The sequence below is a fragment of the Aedes aegypti genome, chromosome 1, assembly GCF_002204515.2.
Source record: "Aedes aegypti strain LVP_AGWG chromosome 1, AaegL5.0 Primary Assembly, whole genome shotgun sequence".
Classification (NCBI taxonomy): Eukaryota; Metazoa; Arthropoda; class Insecta; order Diptera; family Culicidae; genus Aedes; species Aedes aegypti.
Window position 1 is genome coordinate 199595194 of NC_035107.1, and position 16650 is coordinate 199611843.

At 38.9% G+C, this 16650-nt stretch overlaps 1 protein-coding gene and 1 non-coding gene across 2 annotated transcripts in view; both read right to left on the reverse strand.

Annotated features, from left to right (window-relative positions):
- The window catches only part of LOC110681191 (solute carrier family 46 member 3-like), an 83377-nt gene that overhangs the window by 12632 nt on the left and 54095 nt on the right, over positions 1-16650 (reverse strand). The window contains exons 2-3 of the mRNA XM_021856971.1: positions 15048-15442; positions 5590-5991 (exon numbers count right to left, since the gene is read on the reverse strand). Of these exons, the coding sequence (XP_021712663.1) occupies positions 5590-5991; positions 15048-15349 (704 nt within the window). The 5' untranslated portion in view covers positions 15350-15442. The remainder of the gene's footprint in view (positions 1-5589; positions 5992-15047; positions 15443-16650) is intronic.
- On the reverse strand, positions 15528-15598 carry Trnag-gcc. The gene has a single exon. It is a non-coding gene; the product is annotated as a tRNA-Gly (tRNA).

Consider the following 16650-nt stretch of genomic DNA (forward strand, 5'->3'; position numbering starts at 1 on the left):
TTAGAGTCAGTACGAAGTCGTCTTTTGCTACCACAAGCAGTACCTAAAGTCATCGAAACACTGGAAACGTTGTACGGCAGACCGGAGCTGTTGATCCATTCATTACTACAAAAGGTTCGAGGAGTTCCTGCGCCGAAGCCGGAGAGATTGGATACGCTGATTGGATTCGGAATGGCAGTGCGGAACCTCTGTGACCATTTAGAGGCTGGAGGTCAAGAAGCCCATCTGAATAACCCAATGCTTCTCTTCGAGATGGTAGAGAAGCTTCCAGCAAACATGAAGCTGGATTGGTCGCTATACAAACAGCGATGTGGAGAGGTTAATCTTCGTGAGTTTGCTCAATATATGTCAACCCTGGTACGTGCAGCTACGGACGTGACTTTGCATTACGGTCCACGCCCGACGCCGCAACCACGAGACTCAAGACCAGAGAAAGGTGGCAAGGATAAAAATTTCTGTGGAGCTCATTTGGTGGAAGATTCGAAGACGTCAAAAAAGACGGACGAGAGCGTGAATATATCTACCCCATCGTGCCTCATCTGCAAAGACCCAAAGCATCGTGTAAAAGAGTGTAATGGGTTCACCAGAAAGAGTGTGGATGAACGCTGGAAGATTATCCAAAATTTAGGATTGTGTCGGAACTGTCTAGGCGCGCATGGAAGACGACCTTGCAAGGTCAACAAGCGGTGCGAAGTAGAGGGGTGCCAGTTAAAACATAATCCACTACTGCATTCCAAGCGGGATAAACAAGAAAATACGGAACAGCTACAAGGCTCCAATGCTGTCACCAACCATCATTACGCAGGGAAATCAACGCTTTTCCGCATCATTCCAGTGACGCTGTTTGGGAACAACCGTGCAGTTTCAGTGTATGCGTTTTTAGACGATGGATCTGAGCGAACTCTGATCGAGGAAAAGATTGCCGAAGAGCTGGGAATTGAAGGTGAACATCTTCCTTTGTGTTTGCAATGGACCGCGAACGTGAAGAGGAAGGAAAACAACTCGCAGCGAATCGCTCTGCAAATCTCCGGTGCTAACGGATCGAAGCATACGCTGTCGGATGTCCGGACAGTCAGTAGATTGGACCTACCACGGCAATCTTTGCCCTACTCAAAGCTGGCGAAGCTATTCCCGCATCTGCAGGGACTCCCAGTTCATGATTACGATCAAGCAGTGCCTTGCATCTTGATTGGGAACGATAATGCTCACATTACAGCAACTCTAAAGCTACGGGAAGGACAGCCTGGAGATCCTATAGCAGCGAAGACACGGTTAGGGTGGACCATCTATGGAAAGAATACGGAAAACCTAGGAAATCTAGCGCACACCTTTCACATCTGTGAATGCCGGAACGAAAACTCACTCCATGAGTTGGTAGAACAGTTTTTCAGCATAGAAAGTCTGGGAATATCTACCATGATGGTTCCTGAGCCAGAAGAAGTGCAGCGGGCGAATAGAATCCTTCGGGAGACTACTAAGCGAGTTGGAACGCGATTCGAAACCGGACTTCTTTGGAAATTTGATCATTGGGAATTTCCGGACAGTTACCCGATGGCCGTTAAGCGATTGCAGGGTTTGGAGCGCCGAATCCAGAGTGATCCTGTAATAGGTGAAAGCATCAAAAGGCAGATAGCGGAATACGTAGTGAAGGGATATATCCATAAAGCAACGGAACAGGAGCTCAACGAGGCAGATCCACGGCGCGTTTGGTATTTACCTTTGGGCGTCGCACTGAATCCGAAAAAGCCTTCCAAGGTACGCATATTTTGCGATGCTGCAGCCAAGGTAGATGGGATTTCATTGAACAGTTTGCTTCTGAAAGGGCCGGACCTACTCAACAATCTGTTTGAAGTTCTCTTTGGTTTTCGCGAAAAACGGATTGCAGTTTGCGCTGACCTGAAGGAAATGTTCCATCAGATCCAGATACGAAAGGAGGACCGACATGCTCAACGACTACTCTGGCGCGATGATCCAACGAAAAGCCCGGAAGTCTACCTAATGGACGTTGCTACGTTCGGGGCCACCTGCTCACCGTGCTCAGCGCAATTTGTCAAAAACTTAAACGCCGCCGAGCATGCGAAAGAGTATCCAGCTGCTGCTGTCGCTATTGAACGGAAGCACTATGTGGATGACTATCTGGACAGCGCGGATAGTGTGGAAGAAGCGGTGAAGATTGCAGAGGAAGTGCGGCACGTGCATTCACAAGGTGGTTTTCACTTGCGTAACTGGTTGTCCAACTCCAAAGAAGTTCTCTTACGGGTCGGGGTCGGGGAGAACGATCCAGCCTCTGAGAAAAACATCCAATTGGACAAAGGAAGCTCAACGGAACGCGTTCTTGGACTGTTTTGGAGACCCGATAAAGACGATTTCACTTTCTCCACAAATTCGGCCAGACACGTGGAGAAACCGACCAAGCGCCAAGCCTTGAGCGTGGTGATGAGCACCTTTGACCCATTAGGCTTCCTGGCATTCTTTCTGATCCATGGCAAAATTTTCATTCAAGAGCTCTGGCGGGCAAAAATCCAGTGGGACCAGTTGCTTCCGGAGAAACTGTCAGAGCAATGGACTCGATGGATAGCGTATTTCCAATGCCTGAACCAAATAAGTATTCCGCGCTGTTACTTTCCACGTCATTCGGTCAAGGACATTCTGTCGCTACAGCTGCAAATATTTGTAGATGCAAGCGAAGAGGCGTTTGCGTGCGTAGCATACCTACGGGCCGAATTTTCGGACGGAGTTGAAATAGCACTTGTTGCTGGAAAATCCAAGGTAGCGCCTTTAAAAGCGTTGTCCATACCAAGGCTAGAGTTAATGGCAGCGGTGGTAGGAGCACGTTTGCGACAGACCATCATCGAAGGACACTCGTTACATATTGATCGGACTTGCATGTGGAGTGATTCCAAGACGGTGCTCGCCTGGATCAACTCAGATCATCGTAATTACCGCCAATTCGTTGCTTGTCGTGTAGGAGAGATTCTCTCAAAAACACGAGCTAATCAGTGGCGCTGGATATCATCCAAACAAAATGTGGCAGACGATGCCACAAAATGGGGAAGAGGACTCTCTTTGTCACCGAGTAGCCGATGGTTTAAAGGTCCAGATTTTCTGTACTTACCGGAAGAATATTGGCCCGCAGACATTCCATCTGAATCCTCGTATACGAATGAAGAACTTCGAGCTTGTCTGATACACCGTGAAGCGATAGTTGAGCATCAAGTACAATGGAACCGATTCTCGCAATGGAAGCGTTTGTTGCGAACATTGGCATATGTCCATCGTTATGTACAGAACTTGAAACGGAAGGCGACCAATAACTTAATCCTGCTCGGTCCGTTAACTCAAGCCGAGCTAGCTAAAGCGGAGACAACTATCTGGCACTGGGTACAAGGTGAAGTGTTTCCTGATGAGGTCGCTATACTTGCCGGAGTACGCAGAGACCACTCTGGGAATCCGCGGAAACTGGATCGAACCAGTAGTATCCGTAAGCTGTCGCCGTTCATGGACCAAGAAGGTGTACTGCGCATGGATAGTCGAATAGCTGCGGCTACCTTCGCCTCATATGACACCCGATTCCCCATCATTTTGCCAAAAGATCATGCCGTAACGCAGCTGATTATCGGGTGGTATCACCAAAAGTATCTTCATGGGAACGGAGAGACCGTCGTGAATGAAGTGAGGCAGCGTTTTCACGTGCCTAATCTACGAACGGTAATTCGTAGAGAGAAAAAGAAGTGTAAGTGGTGTAAGTTAAAACTAGCAGTTCCAGCAGTTCCACGGATGGCACCACTCCCTACAGCCAGATTGAAAGCATTCGAGCGACCCTTCTCATATGTCGGAGTGGATTACTTCGGTCCGATAGCCGTTCGTGTGAATCGCAGCTGTGTTAAAAGATGGGTAGCGTTGTTTACGTGTTTAACCGTCCGTGCAGTCCACCTAGAGATCGTACACTCACTTACGACGGAGTCCTGCAAGATGGCCTTCCGGAGATTTATTGCTCGCAGAGGATCTCCGGTGGAAATCTATAGTGATAGGGGAACCAACTTTATCGGATCCAATAACGAATTACAGAGGGAAAAAAGTGCAATGGACCAAGAGCTTGCTGAGACCTTCACCAACGCACACACCAAGTGGATATTTAATCCACCCGCCTCCCCTCACATGGGAGGCGCTTGGGAGCGTTTAGTGAGATCGGTGAAGACCGCTCTAGCTGCGATGTATACTACAAGGTTTCCCAGCGAGGAAACGCTAGCAACACTAATGGTTGAAGCAGAAGGTGTAGTCAACTCTAGGCCCCTTACATTTATTCCGCTAGAAGAAGAACAACAGGAAGCGTTAACACCGAACCACTTCCTCTTGTTAAGTTCCAACGGTGTAGTTCAAACTCCTAGGAAATTGGCAGACTCTTCCGAAGCCTGTAGGAATCAGTGGAACCTGTACCGTGTTATGGTGGACAAATTCTGGCGAAGATGGGTACGAGAATATTTGCCGGACTTAACTCGTCGTACCAAGTGGTTCGAAGAGGTACCACCCATACGAACAGGTGATTTAGTAATCATCGTGGAGGACAACGTGCGCAACGGGTGGATCCGAGGACGGGTGACGGAAGTAGTCCAGGGAGGTGATGGACGTATACGACAAGCTATGGTGCAGACGGCCACTGGGTTGATGCGACGTCCGATTGCAAAGCTGGCTAAGTTGGACGTAAAGGGAAGTAAGGCTGAGCCAGGTGAACTGGATCAGCTTACGGGTCGGGGAGTTGTTACGGTGAATACGGCCGTCGCTCTGAGTACCCCTCGGGAAAGCGATAACGCATCGCTTCAGCATATGTCAGCTGGCATGACATCTCTGGGCGACACTTCGAAGTGTAAGTAAAGATCTAATCGATCGAGTGAGGAGAATACAAAATACTAGCCAGATACAGATTAAGAGTCATTAGAGAAGAATTGAGGATTAAGCCTAAAAGATTATAAATTACCCGAATTAGTGAAATTTTCGCAAAAATCTTTATTGTAAGTAAACGATGAATTACATAAACATAACTCCGAAGATGAACTGAAGAAACGAATTGTTTAAATAGGTCGCATTCTTGCCGGTACTGCCAAGGGCTACATGATTCAGCATATTGGAATTTGAGGATTTGTTTAGAAGTAAGTGATACTTGTATACATAAGGATAAGAGAGGTTAACCTTGGAATTATTCTAGTAAAACGATCTTGAGCTGTAATTTCAAAACTGTTGGTAGATCTAAACAGGAGCGCGGACCTAATTTGTAAGTCTAGCAACTTTCAATGGTTTACATAATTTTCTAATAAATTTTGCATAGCTTTTAGCGCATTGAACCACCCCTATCACCGGTGTTTCAGCTTAGAAGACTCCGAATCCTCCTACGCCAACAGACGTATCAACTATTTACTAAAAACTTCAAAAGACGATTTCCCAAAAAAACAAGGTAGAATATTTAGCGGTTTTTACAAGCTTGGTTTAATCATCCAAAGCAACTTCCTGTTAAAGAAAATCTGAAGTACGTTGAAGTTACCTAATATCCCCCTTTGGACATGGCGTGCGACACGCACGGGAAGTGATACTCACTTGAGCAGAACACCACTAAAAGCCATCCCAATGGGAACACCCAGCGAGAAGCACAGGTTAACGATTCCGATGCGCAATGTCCGCTCCTCAGTAGTGGTCACGTCCGCAATGTAGCTGAAGACTCCCATGAACATCGTAAACCAGCCGCCGGTCAGTGCCGGGAAGAGAGCTTCCGTAACGGCAGCGGCCTCCATCGGTAACCACTCGAAGTAGGTGCACAGAATGAGTCCCACAGCCGTCGTAAACTCGCCAATGATCGGAATCAGAATGCAGGGCTTTCGTCGACCGTGACGATCACTCCAAGCGCCCCAAAACAGGATCAGCAAACACGGGAGAGAGCTTTGCAGAACGGTTTTCCAACCGGCCATCCGGGCTACCATCTGCTGGACCACTGCTTCCTCTCTGTGAACGGATTAAGATTGATATAATTTTTTTATGATCACATTGTATTTTTTTTCCTTATAGTTGTCATCTATAAGGAAAGTTCTCAAAACCAAAAGTTCGTGTGCTCTGCTGAATTCAAATCACATAAATAGATAAATCGCAAAAGTTTACATCTTCTCCTTCTTCTTCGTGGCATTACGTTCCCACTGGGAAAGAGCCTGCTTTTCAGCTTATTGTTAGTGTTCCTATGAGCGCTTCCTCGGTTATTAACTGAGAGCTTTCTTTACCAAAGTTGCCATTTTCGCATTCATATATCGTGTGGCAGATACGATGATACTCTATGCGCAGGGAGATCAAGGATTTTTTTCATTTCGAAAAAAAACCTAGACCCACCGGGAATCGAACCCAGACACCTTCAACATGGCTTTGTTTTGTAGCCGCGGACTCTAATCACTCGGCAAAGGAAGGCCCACAAGGTTTACATAACTTCATTATTTTTCAAACAAATTTTGAATCTTTTAATTTCCTTTCACATTAAATTTTAAATAAAATCGTATAACATCAAATAATCTCCTTCATCAGATAATCTTTTACTCTGCGGTAAAAACCACTTCCCATGGCCCACCACTACTACCAATATTTCAACCAAACAGAATTTCGTGCTTAAAACTTATTAACCACGTGGTCATTTTTTTTTATTTTCAGACCACCCCCCTACCTCCCCCTTGTGGTCATTTGACCAAACAAAAAAAAAATAAAAAATTGTATGGACCATGGTCATTGGCCAGACTCCCCCTCCCCCCATAAATGTCCATGTGGTTCGATTTTTGTAGCCCGTGAATGTTGTGTAACTAACGTTTTACACTTAATAACTAGCCCAACGGTTCATCAACAATCTAGTTCAATCTCGACAATTTTAAGCGAACGGTTTTACACTTAAAGTCGTTTCAAACAGCACGAAAAGGATCATGCACGTAGTCAAGCAAGCGACGACCAAGCCCGACCAAGAGTGGTCAAATCACAACATATCAATGCTATAATAAAACGTTTTACAAGAATATAAATATATACGGGCATCTCCCTCCATTCCTTCAGTATGATGGAATACACTAATGTCCTGAATTTTAACATTGTTCGTCATCAAAATTCGACCCAAGCATATGAACACGATTCCTTTTGACCGTACAATTATGGCATTTACGTCGAGCATCGCGCACACATTGATGCCCACTAGTGATCCTTTATAGAGAGATCCCAAATAACAACTAAAAATCGCATTGACAAAAGTATAAAAAAAGAAAGATATTTAATATTTTTGCTTCATGCAAAATTACTTATACCGAAATAATTTCAAGCGGATTACATTACTCCTTAAGAAAATTCCAAACCAATCATAACGCATGTTCGTTTGGCTCACACTTTGACAGCTCTCGCTGCTCGATTGGCTCACACTTTGACAGAAATGTCAGCTTCCGCGAATCTCTCTTATAAAGGATTACTAATGCCCACTAGTGATCCTTTATAGGTAGATAAGCCGAAGTAAAATGGAATGATTTGACAACAGACCAGCAGTGGTGATTTTGATCGGCGTCGAAAATAATATTGTAACCCGGACATGACATCCCGACCAGATGGAAGAAACAAGATTATAGCAGAATGTGTTCCCCTGATATGATTTTTTTATAACACCAGTTGTTATAAAACATGTACCGTTAGTAGTTAAAATAACAAAAATTCTAACAAAATTTGCACCATACTAAACTAAAATATTACAAACCCTGTTATAATTATAACAACATTATTACATAATATGTTGCAAGTATGTTACAAAATAACAAAATTATTGCTAATTATGTTACTGTTTATGACACCGGATTTTATTTTCAACAAACTTATAAATGCGATGTCAAAAACATAACAAATGTTGTTATAAATGTGTTACTAAAAATATAACAAGTTGAGAACAAAGCCATCTTGATAACAAAATTATACCAACTTCTGTTATTTATAACTGCTGCTGTTAGGAATGTGTTATAACTTTGTTATGTGGTTCTGGTCGGGATCCTCATTGCTAAAGAGTGTATTTTGTTTCGTTATAGATCTTTGAGCTACATATCCAAACTTATAAACAGTCGGAAAAATCAACAACTAAAAATCGCATTGACAAAAATATAAAAAAAGAAAAATATTTAATATTTTTGCTTCATGCAAAATTACTTATACCGAAATAATTTCAAGCGGTTCCCACCTTATTGGACCCCGCACTTCAGAAGTGCGGGCGGGTTCATAAGTGCGGAAACGTCAAACTCTTTGTTTTCGCCGTTGGCGGGCAAGAAAAGGCAGTGAATCGGTTTCGCGCCAACGAAAATTGTTTACGTTTTATCAAAAGCATGTGCTCTCAGCAGGGTTGCTAGTTTGTTTGTTTCATTTGTTTCACGAAAACTTGCTTGTAAAACATTTGTAAAAGTATGTCAGCCATTTGAAATAGGCTTGTTCGATTATAATTAATTGTGACAATGATTCAGTCAAGTGCAAATCTGCATTTGGATAGAAAAACCAGTGTAATTTGTCGCGTAAATGTACATTTGAATAACTTTCCATTTGCTTAGAAACATATTGGAACCACTGCTTGGTGACCTTCGAAGTGCGATACACAACTTTCCCAATAATCCATTTATCAAAGCAAAGCACAATACATTACTCCTTAAGAAAAGTTCAAAACAAACATAATGCATGTTCGTTTGGCTCACACTTTGACAGCTCTCGCTGCTCGATTGGCTCACACTTTGACAGAAATGTCAGCTTCCGCGAATCTCTCTTATAAAGGATTACTAATGCCCACAAGCGTTTTTTTTTTCTCAGTACGACGAATTGAACTTTGTTTAAATTCTCAATTTTACGCGGTCTTTGAGGAAAATTCATAAAATTTCGTGAATTATAGAACTTTTACGGCGTGTGATTGGGATGAAATCCTTCAGTGAAGAAGTACAAAGGTTTTCCATAGGGAAAATAAGTAACTGGCGAAGTAAGACACACAGGGGGCGGGAAGAAACTTGTATCATAAAGTGGTGTGACTGGTGTCGATCGTTAAGAATTTCTCTCAAATCGTGTTCGGCCATGAGATTTCGGTGAAAAAGTGCAAAGTGGATAATTGAACTGAAGTTATTTAACGAAATACAGTAGTTTTATTGCATTTTTGGTGTACAAGTGTACAAACCACGACAGCTTTCTCAAAAATACACTTGGAAAATGAATCTATGTTGCAGGTAACTTGAAATATTCGCCGTAGTGAAACATTTTAAGTTTGATACGACGAATAATGGCGCTTACGACGAAGTAGAACGAAACCCTATACTGGTTAGAAATTTATCAACTTATGTAAACGAAACTTTGATTAATGTTTCAATTCTAACGAAATCAATTTTAGGATATCAAAAAGTGAAGGTTTTGATTCTGGGGTGAAGTTTATCAAATACTACCATAGATCTCCAAAAATAAACAGATATAGGGCACTGAATCTGAATCAAGACTTAAGAATAATACAAACTAATGATAAATTGATCAATTTTACAATTCAATTTTTTTTTAATCACAAAATAAACCACATATAACGCCTAAAGGTACGCAATTTTCTTCGCAACCTGTTCATAAAAAAAAATACATTCTTTTCTCTGATGATGATTTTTAATCTCAATGCAAATTTGCAACTGGGTTCAGAAAACAAATCTGGATTATATAAAACAGTTATTTTAAATGGTGTCTTTCTATGGTCTTGGCAATAATCGATAGTTTAGAGAGGAACCTTTCAACAGTTCATTAAACATTTCATGAAAAGCCTGGTTTTCTTGGTATTATGGTGGTTATAAACAACAAAATTTAGAAAAATGAAGGATAGCTTTCAGACAATGCAACATTACAGAAATTTTGAAGATTGAAATCGAATTATAGCTCTCTTGACAGGCTATACATGTGGACATGGGAATGATCAACTTCTCTCCACTAATCAACTACACCCCGAACCACGGTACGTCTTCGTCCATGTGATGTCGGTAAAAGTGCAAAATTGATCATTGAACTGAAGTTATGTATCGAAATACAGTAGTTTCATTACAAGTGGACGAGCAGTTTTCACAAAAGCAATTGGAAAATGAATCTATGGTGAAGATAAATTCTAATATCCGTTGTAGTGGAACATTTCATGCTTGATACGACGAATGATAGCGCTTGCGACGAAGTAGATCAAAACTCTACCGAAATCTGGTAATCTACTTGAGCTACTATAGTATTTTAAGCATTGGGCGATCATTTTTTGACCGAAAATTGTTCTAAAAGATACGTCTGTTTGTCTATTACATTACTATTGATGTTGTGTTGTCAAACGTACCCAAATCATCTGTAAACTGTAGAAATTTGATAAAACGTACATAAATCTGAGAGTAGAAGTATTAACCACTATGAATGACAACCTACATATTCACTGCTACTACGAATCGGTTAGGCAAAATCAAGCTTTTTTTGTGGTTTAGCTCTTAACAAAATTATGATGGGCAGCTAACCAGTATCACATTATGTACCATAAGAAAGATAGTGTAATTGAGTAAACATTCTGTCAATGTAGAAGTAACACTAAAATGCTCGGCACAAATAAAACTCAGCATATTGAACCAGCTATCGGAAAAGTTTTTGTCAATTTTTTGAAAGTTTTCCTCGCATACACACAATGAGACTTACATTTTCTTGTATGGTTTCAATAAACGTTGGAAATGTTTGTTTTAAGAATTGCTCTGATTGACAAATGAAAGTAAAATAAACAATATCCACATGGAGATTTCATTCATCATCATCCCCCTCTTCGTGGACTAACATGGACTTATAACCCCCTCTAAGCTGTCAACGGCTTCTAATGTATGGTTCTTATTTATAAAATTTTCAAAATGAGAAACGAAAAAGTAGATTGGAGTACCTTATACCTTTCAATTCCGCCCTAATTGCTTATCTTTGACAGATACGCATATTTCGAATACCACTTGCAGGCTTCTGTTGTTGTTGTTGTTTGGGAGGGACTTTAACCCGAAGGTCATTCGTCCCTTAAATTGCAGGCTTCTTCAGTGCCAGTTTCTCTATTGAGATTCTGCTCAGATAAAGTGTCGATCCCCCGGGACAAGAGATCCCGGGATTTGAGTAATTTCGGGATTTTCCATTTCCCGGGATATAAAATAAATCCCGGGACTCCCAATATGGTGGAACAAATTTTTGAATACCACTGAATTTTAATGCAAAACAATTACATTTTTCCTCAATATAAAAGTATTATAAATTAATAGAATAGGTAGTAAGTTATCTTCATAAAAAGTTCAAATGATCAAAAAAGTAAAAAATAATTTGTTCTTTTAGTTACAAAGGATATTTATTGAGATTCTTTTCAATGTTAGCCGTTTTTATAACACTAAACTAGGAAAGCTTATCTGAAAGTAATTACATCAAAATTTTAATCAATATATATTATTAATTACCCTTTAGTATGATCCATTTCAGTACCCTTAATTATTTTGAAACGTTCTTTTGTTCTTAAAAGTTTTGATGACTCTTTATTTTTTTAAATCAAATTGTATTAATATTATAACTACGATTTTGACCATACTTTCATTAAAATTCACAACAATTTGGTAAATTAGTAATAAGCCTTTAGCTTTTGTTCAGTTATTTCATGAGAACACATATAACATATTGTTACAAAATTTGCTAATTTAGCCTCCATGAAACTCTTAGCGCCGGCTAAGTACTGAGCGAAATATAAAAGTAATGAGACTTTCGAATAACTACGAAAAACAGCGATAACATCACATAGGTATTTGTGTAATTCATTGAAATTTTATTTTATTTTATTTATTAAATTCATGTGTTTTATTATTCGCGTTCAACATGCGACTGAATTCTCTTCTCTTGGATTGACGTTTCTATTGTCCTAATCATCTGCGGAAAATGCAAAAGGTGTATCCGTAACAATATAGTATGCCGAAATTAATAATTTTCTATGAAAATTTATGATTTAGAACTCAGTAAATACAAAGTCGTATACGGTAGTGAATAAGAGTACAAACAAAGAGGCGATATACATACATGCGCCATTAAGCTGCATGCAAAATGTACGTACCGTAAAACGGGGTAACTTTGATAATGCGGGTAACTTTGATAGTGCGTAACCCACCACATACTAATCGAAATATCATAGTTTCTGTTAATCAGTTAAGCAAAACGAATGCAAAACTAAAGAATATTAGTATGACACTTCATGTAAGAGATGTTTTCATCTGAATCAAGAACATTTTAGGCTTTTTACATGAATTTAAAAAAAATACACAATTTTAGCATTTTTGAAACGCTAACAAACAATCTGTTCTACGATCACTATTTGATGTAGTTTTGAATAGTTGGCCACTTATCTTTGACAGCCTAGTTATCATAGAACTTGAATACGGTCTCAAATCTCTTAGCGAAAAGCATTTTCACGAACTGGGACCATTTTTGTAATCTAAGTCAGAAATTTCCATATAACGTTAAACGCCTATGCAATGCCCTACAAATGTTCGTAATTCATTCAATTTTGTTCGAATCATACTCCATTATCAAAGTTACCCCAAAACAGAAAACCAACTTTCGATTATATGAAAAATTATATATCCATTCAAAATAAATCTTTTGCCAATGTATCGACTGTAATCGATAGCCAGGATGCCAGTACTTGTTTTAAAAATATAAATTGTAAATCTTTGAAACAGCATGCAAAAATATTCAAATTTTCTTCGAAAAAACTAGCAAAGTTACCCCGTTTTACGGTACCGTAAAACGGGGTGTTGAGGACTCGTGGGGTTTTAAGGGATTCAACTTCTCCATCAAGTTTGACAATTCACAAACACGCCGAAAGCCGATATATCAGTCATCTGAAATGCTTCATTTGTTCGGAGGATTGCGAGCTGCATTATGTGATATGAAATGTATATTAAAATAAAGTATTGTGGAGTCTAGATATTGAAAAAGTTTCAAAACATTTTTGTTAGAATTTTATAGGCTAAATACATTTAATTACAAAACTATGAAACAATATAAACAAAAATATGTGAGTAACTTAGAAGATACGTATATTTAATTAAGATCATAACGCAGACAAAAACTTTTGAAAATTTTATCCAGATTTCGACTGTTAATAACTTTTATGGAAAAAGTCTCGTTATGAAAACAAATGGGGTGTTAAGGGATTATATTTTTAACTTTTCCAGGTTACTAAACTCATTCGATTTATGCCGTAATATATTCCAATATACTTTTGGCTTGTTCCGTGAAGTGAAACTGCATTTTGAAAGTTAAGGAGTGTATTTTGTTTGTTACTGAATATCACCAAAAATGTCTAATCTCGAAAATCGATGAAACTGGTAGGAAAATCTTGATAACAACGTATCGTATTAAGGTAAATATGGATTTTTTTCTTGATTATATTTTCAAAACTTATTCGATCAAACTGGTAAAATTGGAAGGTTGAAATGATTCTTTTAATTGAAAATGGGTTTGAAGCCATTGATCCTTTTAGTGGTAATCCTTTAAAGTGGTAAACAATAATAATATTTTGTTATTTCTTAGCTCTTTTTGAGAAACTTGCCGACCTCGTCGGGCACTAAGTGCATTGTGTTATAGAGTGTGCGTTAGATTTTCGCTCCATACTGAAACACTTTTCTTCAGTATTTTTTTCAACCATGCCATGCAAATACATTGTTTAGTGTAAAAGCTAGTTATGTACGAAGTTGCTCTGCATAGCTTATTGGATTCGTAAACTGCAAATATAAAGATGACAATCCTGTTGCATATAAGTATAGAAATCATTTCAAAAGAATTTTACGATATTGATAGTTCCAAAATAGGATTAATAGCTATGAAAAAATTAGCAGTTTAAATAAGATGGTTTGCGTTTGCAGGAGTTCCAAGTTCAATAATATTGATGTATTATCTGATTAAGGTTTAGCATAACCTATGAAATTGAGTGAAAGCATCAAAGTTATTGACCAAAAAGATTATGTTTTGTTGTTGGCAATATATGGTTTTATTTACGAATCTCAAATTCCTTAACACCCCATTTTACTTTTCCGTCAAAAATCACACCTATTCATGATTATCACAGAAATCTGTCATAGGATCCTCATGATTGTATTTGTTGATATACACGAACAGAGAATGGTAGGGCTGACATTTCTTTAATTATTGACATACTAAAAGTTGCTTGAAATTCGAGTTGAATTTTTTTTCATCCCTTAACACCCCATTTTACTGTATATCGCATCCACCTTTGTACACCTATACACTATCAAATACGATCGTATGTTGACTAGGAAATATGTGTTCTCTCTAAATTTTATTGTAAAAACATTGCACAGTAGAAATTCCATTACCATTTTAAAAGAAATAGTAGTTTTATTGAAAATCTGAAAAGTCCCAGGATTACCCGGGACAAGCTTCATTTTTTTGTCCCTAATCCCGGGAAAATAGCTGGGAAATTGAGGATTCGAATACATTAAGGGAGCAGGATCCGTCATTGATTTCGGAATTTTCAAAAGCAGTTTTTTCGTTCAAAATTTAGAAAATTTACAGGAAAATGTGTTCACTGTATTCTGTTCTACAACAGAAACACAGTGAACACATTTTGTCGAATAATTCTTAGTTGAATAGAAAAACTGCTTTTGAAGTTTCGATGATGATGATGATTACGATGACGGAGCGTTGATCGTTAAAAAGAGTTTCAAAATGATTTCGATCACATTGGTAAACTGTTTGTAAATATTGATGATTCTCTTATCTGGGAATGATTTTGAAAACGTAAATAAATACCGAAATAGGTGCTATATCATTTAACACCACTTGTATCCTTTGACAGGTCCGTGTATTTCGACCTCAACTGTAAGGCCGTCTTCAGTGTCGTGTACAAGAATCGAATTGTCGCTTTCAATACATATTCGAATTTAGATTTGATTTCAGAATAGCACATGAACCTTTGGTTTTGAGAACTGTAGGAAAATAAGCACAATTACGTCGTATAATTGGAAGTCTCTCTTCTGGTCAGCGCGTCACACACCACATCCCCATAGTTGAGATTCACCCGGCAAGCCTTCTCCAGATTGAGATTCTGCGTGGCGAGCCCGGCCAAGACACTGGGCATAATGTAGCACGCCACGATGGGCTCCACAGTGATGTTGTTCTTAAAGTAGCGAAACTTATCCATAATTGTACTTTTCTTCTTTGGTTTGGATTGCGATTCCTGATTTAATGTTTGCTCCAGTTTGTCCAGCTGCTGCTGTGACAGCTGTTTACCCTTCATTGTATCATCATCCATTGTATGGCTGTCCGTGAGAAATGCAATCACAATCACCGTTCCACGCGCATACGAATTGCGACTTCAGTTGATTGAGTTTTTATGGTCATTCGGCTGAAACGAAAAAAACGATTTGTTCTGTAATAGTGCAGTTTTAAGGTTTAAAAAAAATGTTTATTGCTAGTTTCGACAAAAGAAATGCATCGGCCGGGAATCGAACCCGGGCCGCCCGCGTGGCAGGCGAGCATTCTACCACTGAACCACCGATGCTTGTACTGCTTAAATTTCTTGTTCACAACCTGTTTATTAGTCAACGATTTTCGATCATCATAAGGACTGATAACAACTTTTGATTATCGCTTACACAGCTAGTCAGTAGCTCACGCATGCTTGCTGTATTATCATCTATCTACAGCTATATGAGTCATGTGAGAAAAGGAAGCTTTGAACCAACTAACTAACGCTTTAAAGTATTTCCAGCTCAAAACGAAAATCGCGTAAATGTTATCTTTTCTGAACTGAATGATACTTTGCATATGTATTAGTGATTATCCAATATGACAAATGGCATAAAAATGAGCACCACTTGAAAACTGCATAAATTCTTGAAATTTCATCTGAAATAATATGCAACCCTAAAGCTGATGAAGAAATGGAGCAATAGGAATGGTATAAGTTAGTGTTCAAAACTCAAAGAAAAATAATTAAAAGATGTTCGGAAAAACTGACCATATTGCCCCGAAAGGCTCATTTAAATTTCATCATTTCAGAATGATGATGTTTGAATGTTAGAATGTTCGTAAAAAAATATATCTTCTTGCACGAAATGTTTATAAATACTAATAACTTTCAAGTGTAGGAACAACATAATTGAATTTTTCGATTATATGAGATTATTTTGCAATCAAAAATGGGGTGCTCATATCACCTCATCAGTAAAATATCGACTCGAAAAATGACAAATTTTGAAAAATCAATCATTCATCCGTGAACTTTATAAGCCAAAGTAAATCATGCGAATCTAGTGAATTCATCTAAAAATTGTTGGAAATCATGCAAACATTCGAAAAATTCATAATATTTTCAACAATTTTATCGACTTTACCTTAAGGTGGCCAAACTGCCCCACTTTCCCCTACATGGCTAAACTGAGGGCTAGACTTTAATTTTCAGCACAAATTTTCAAATTAAATCAATCTAGAAGGTGATGAAATAGGTCCTTTTCAGAACATAGTCTAAGGAGATTATTCAAATTTTTAAAAGTGATCTCATATCATAAAATAGTAAGTCTGAAAATGCAATTTTTATTTGCGTTCTATGCT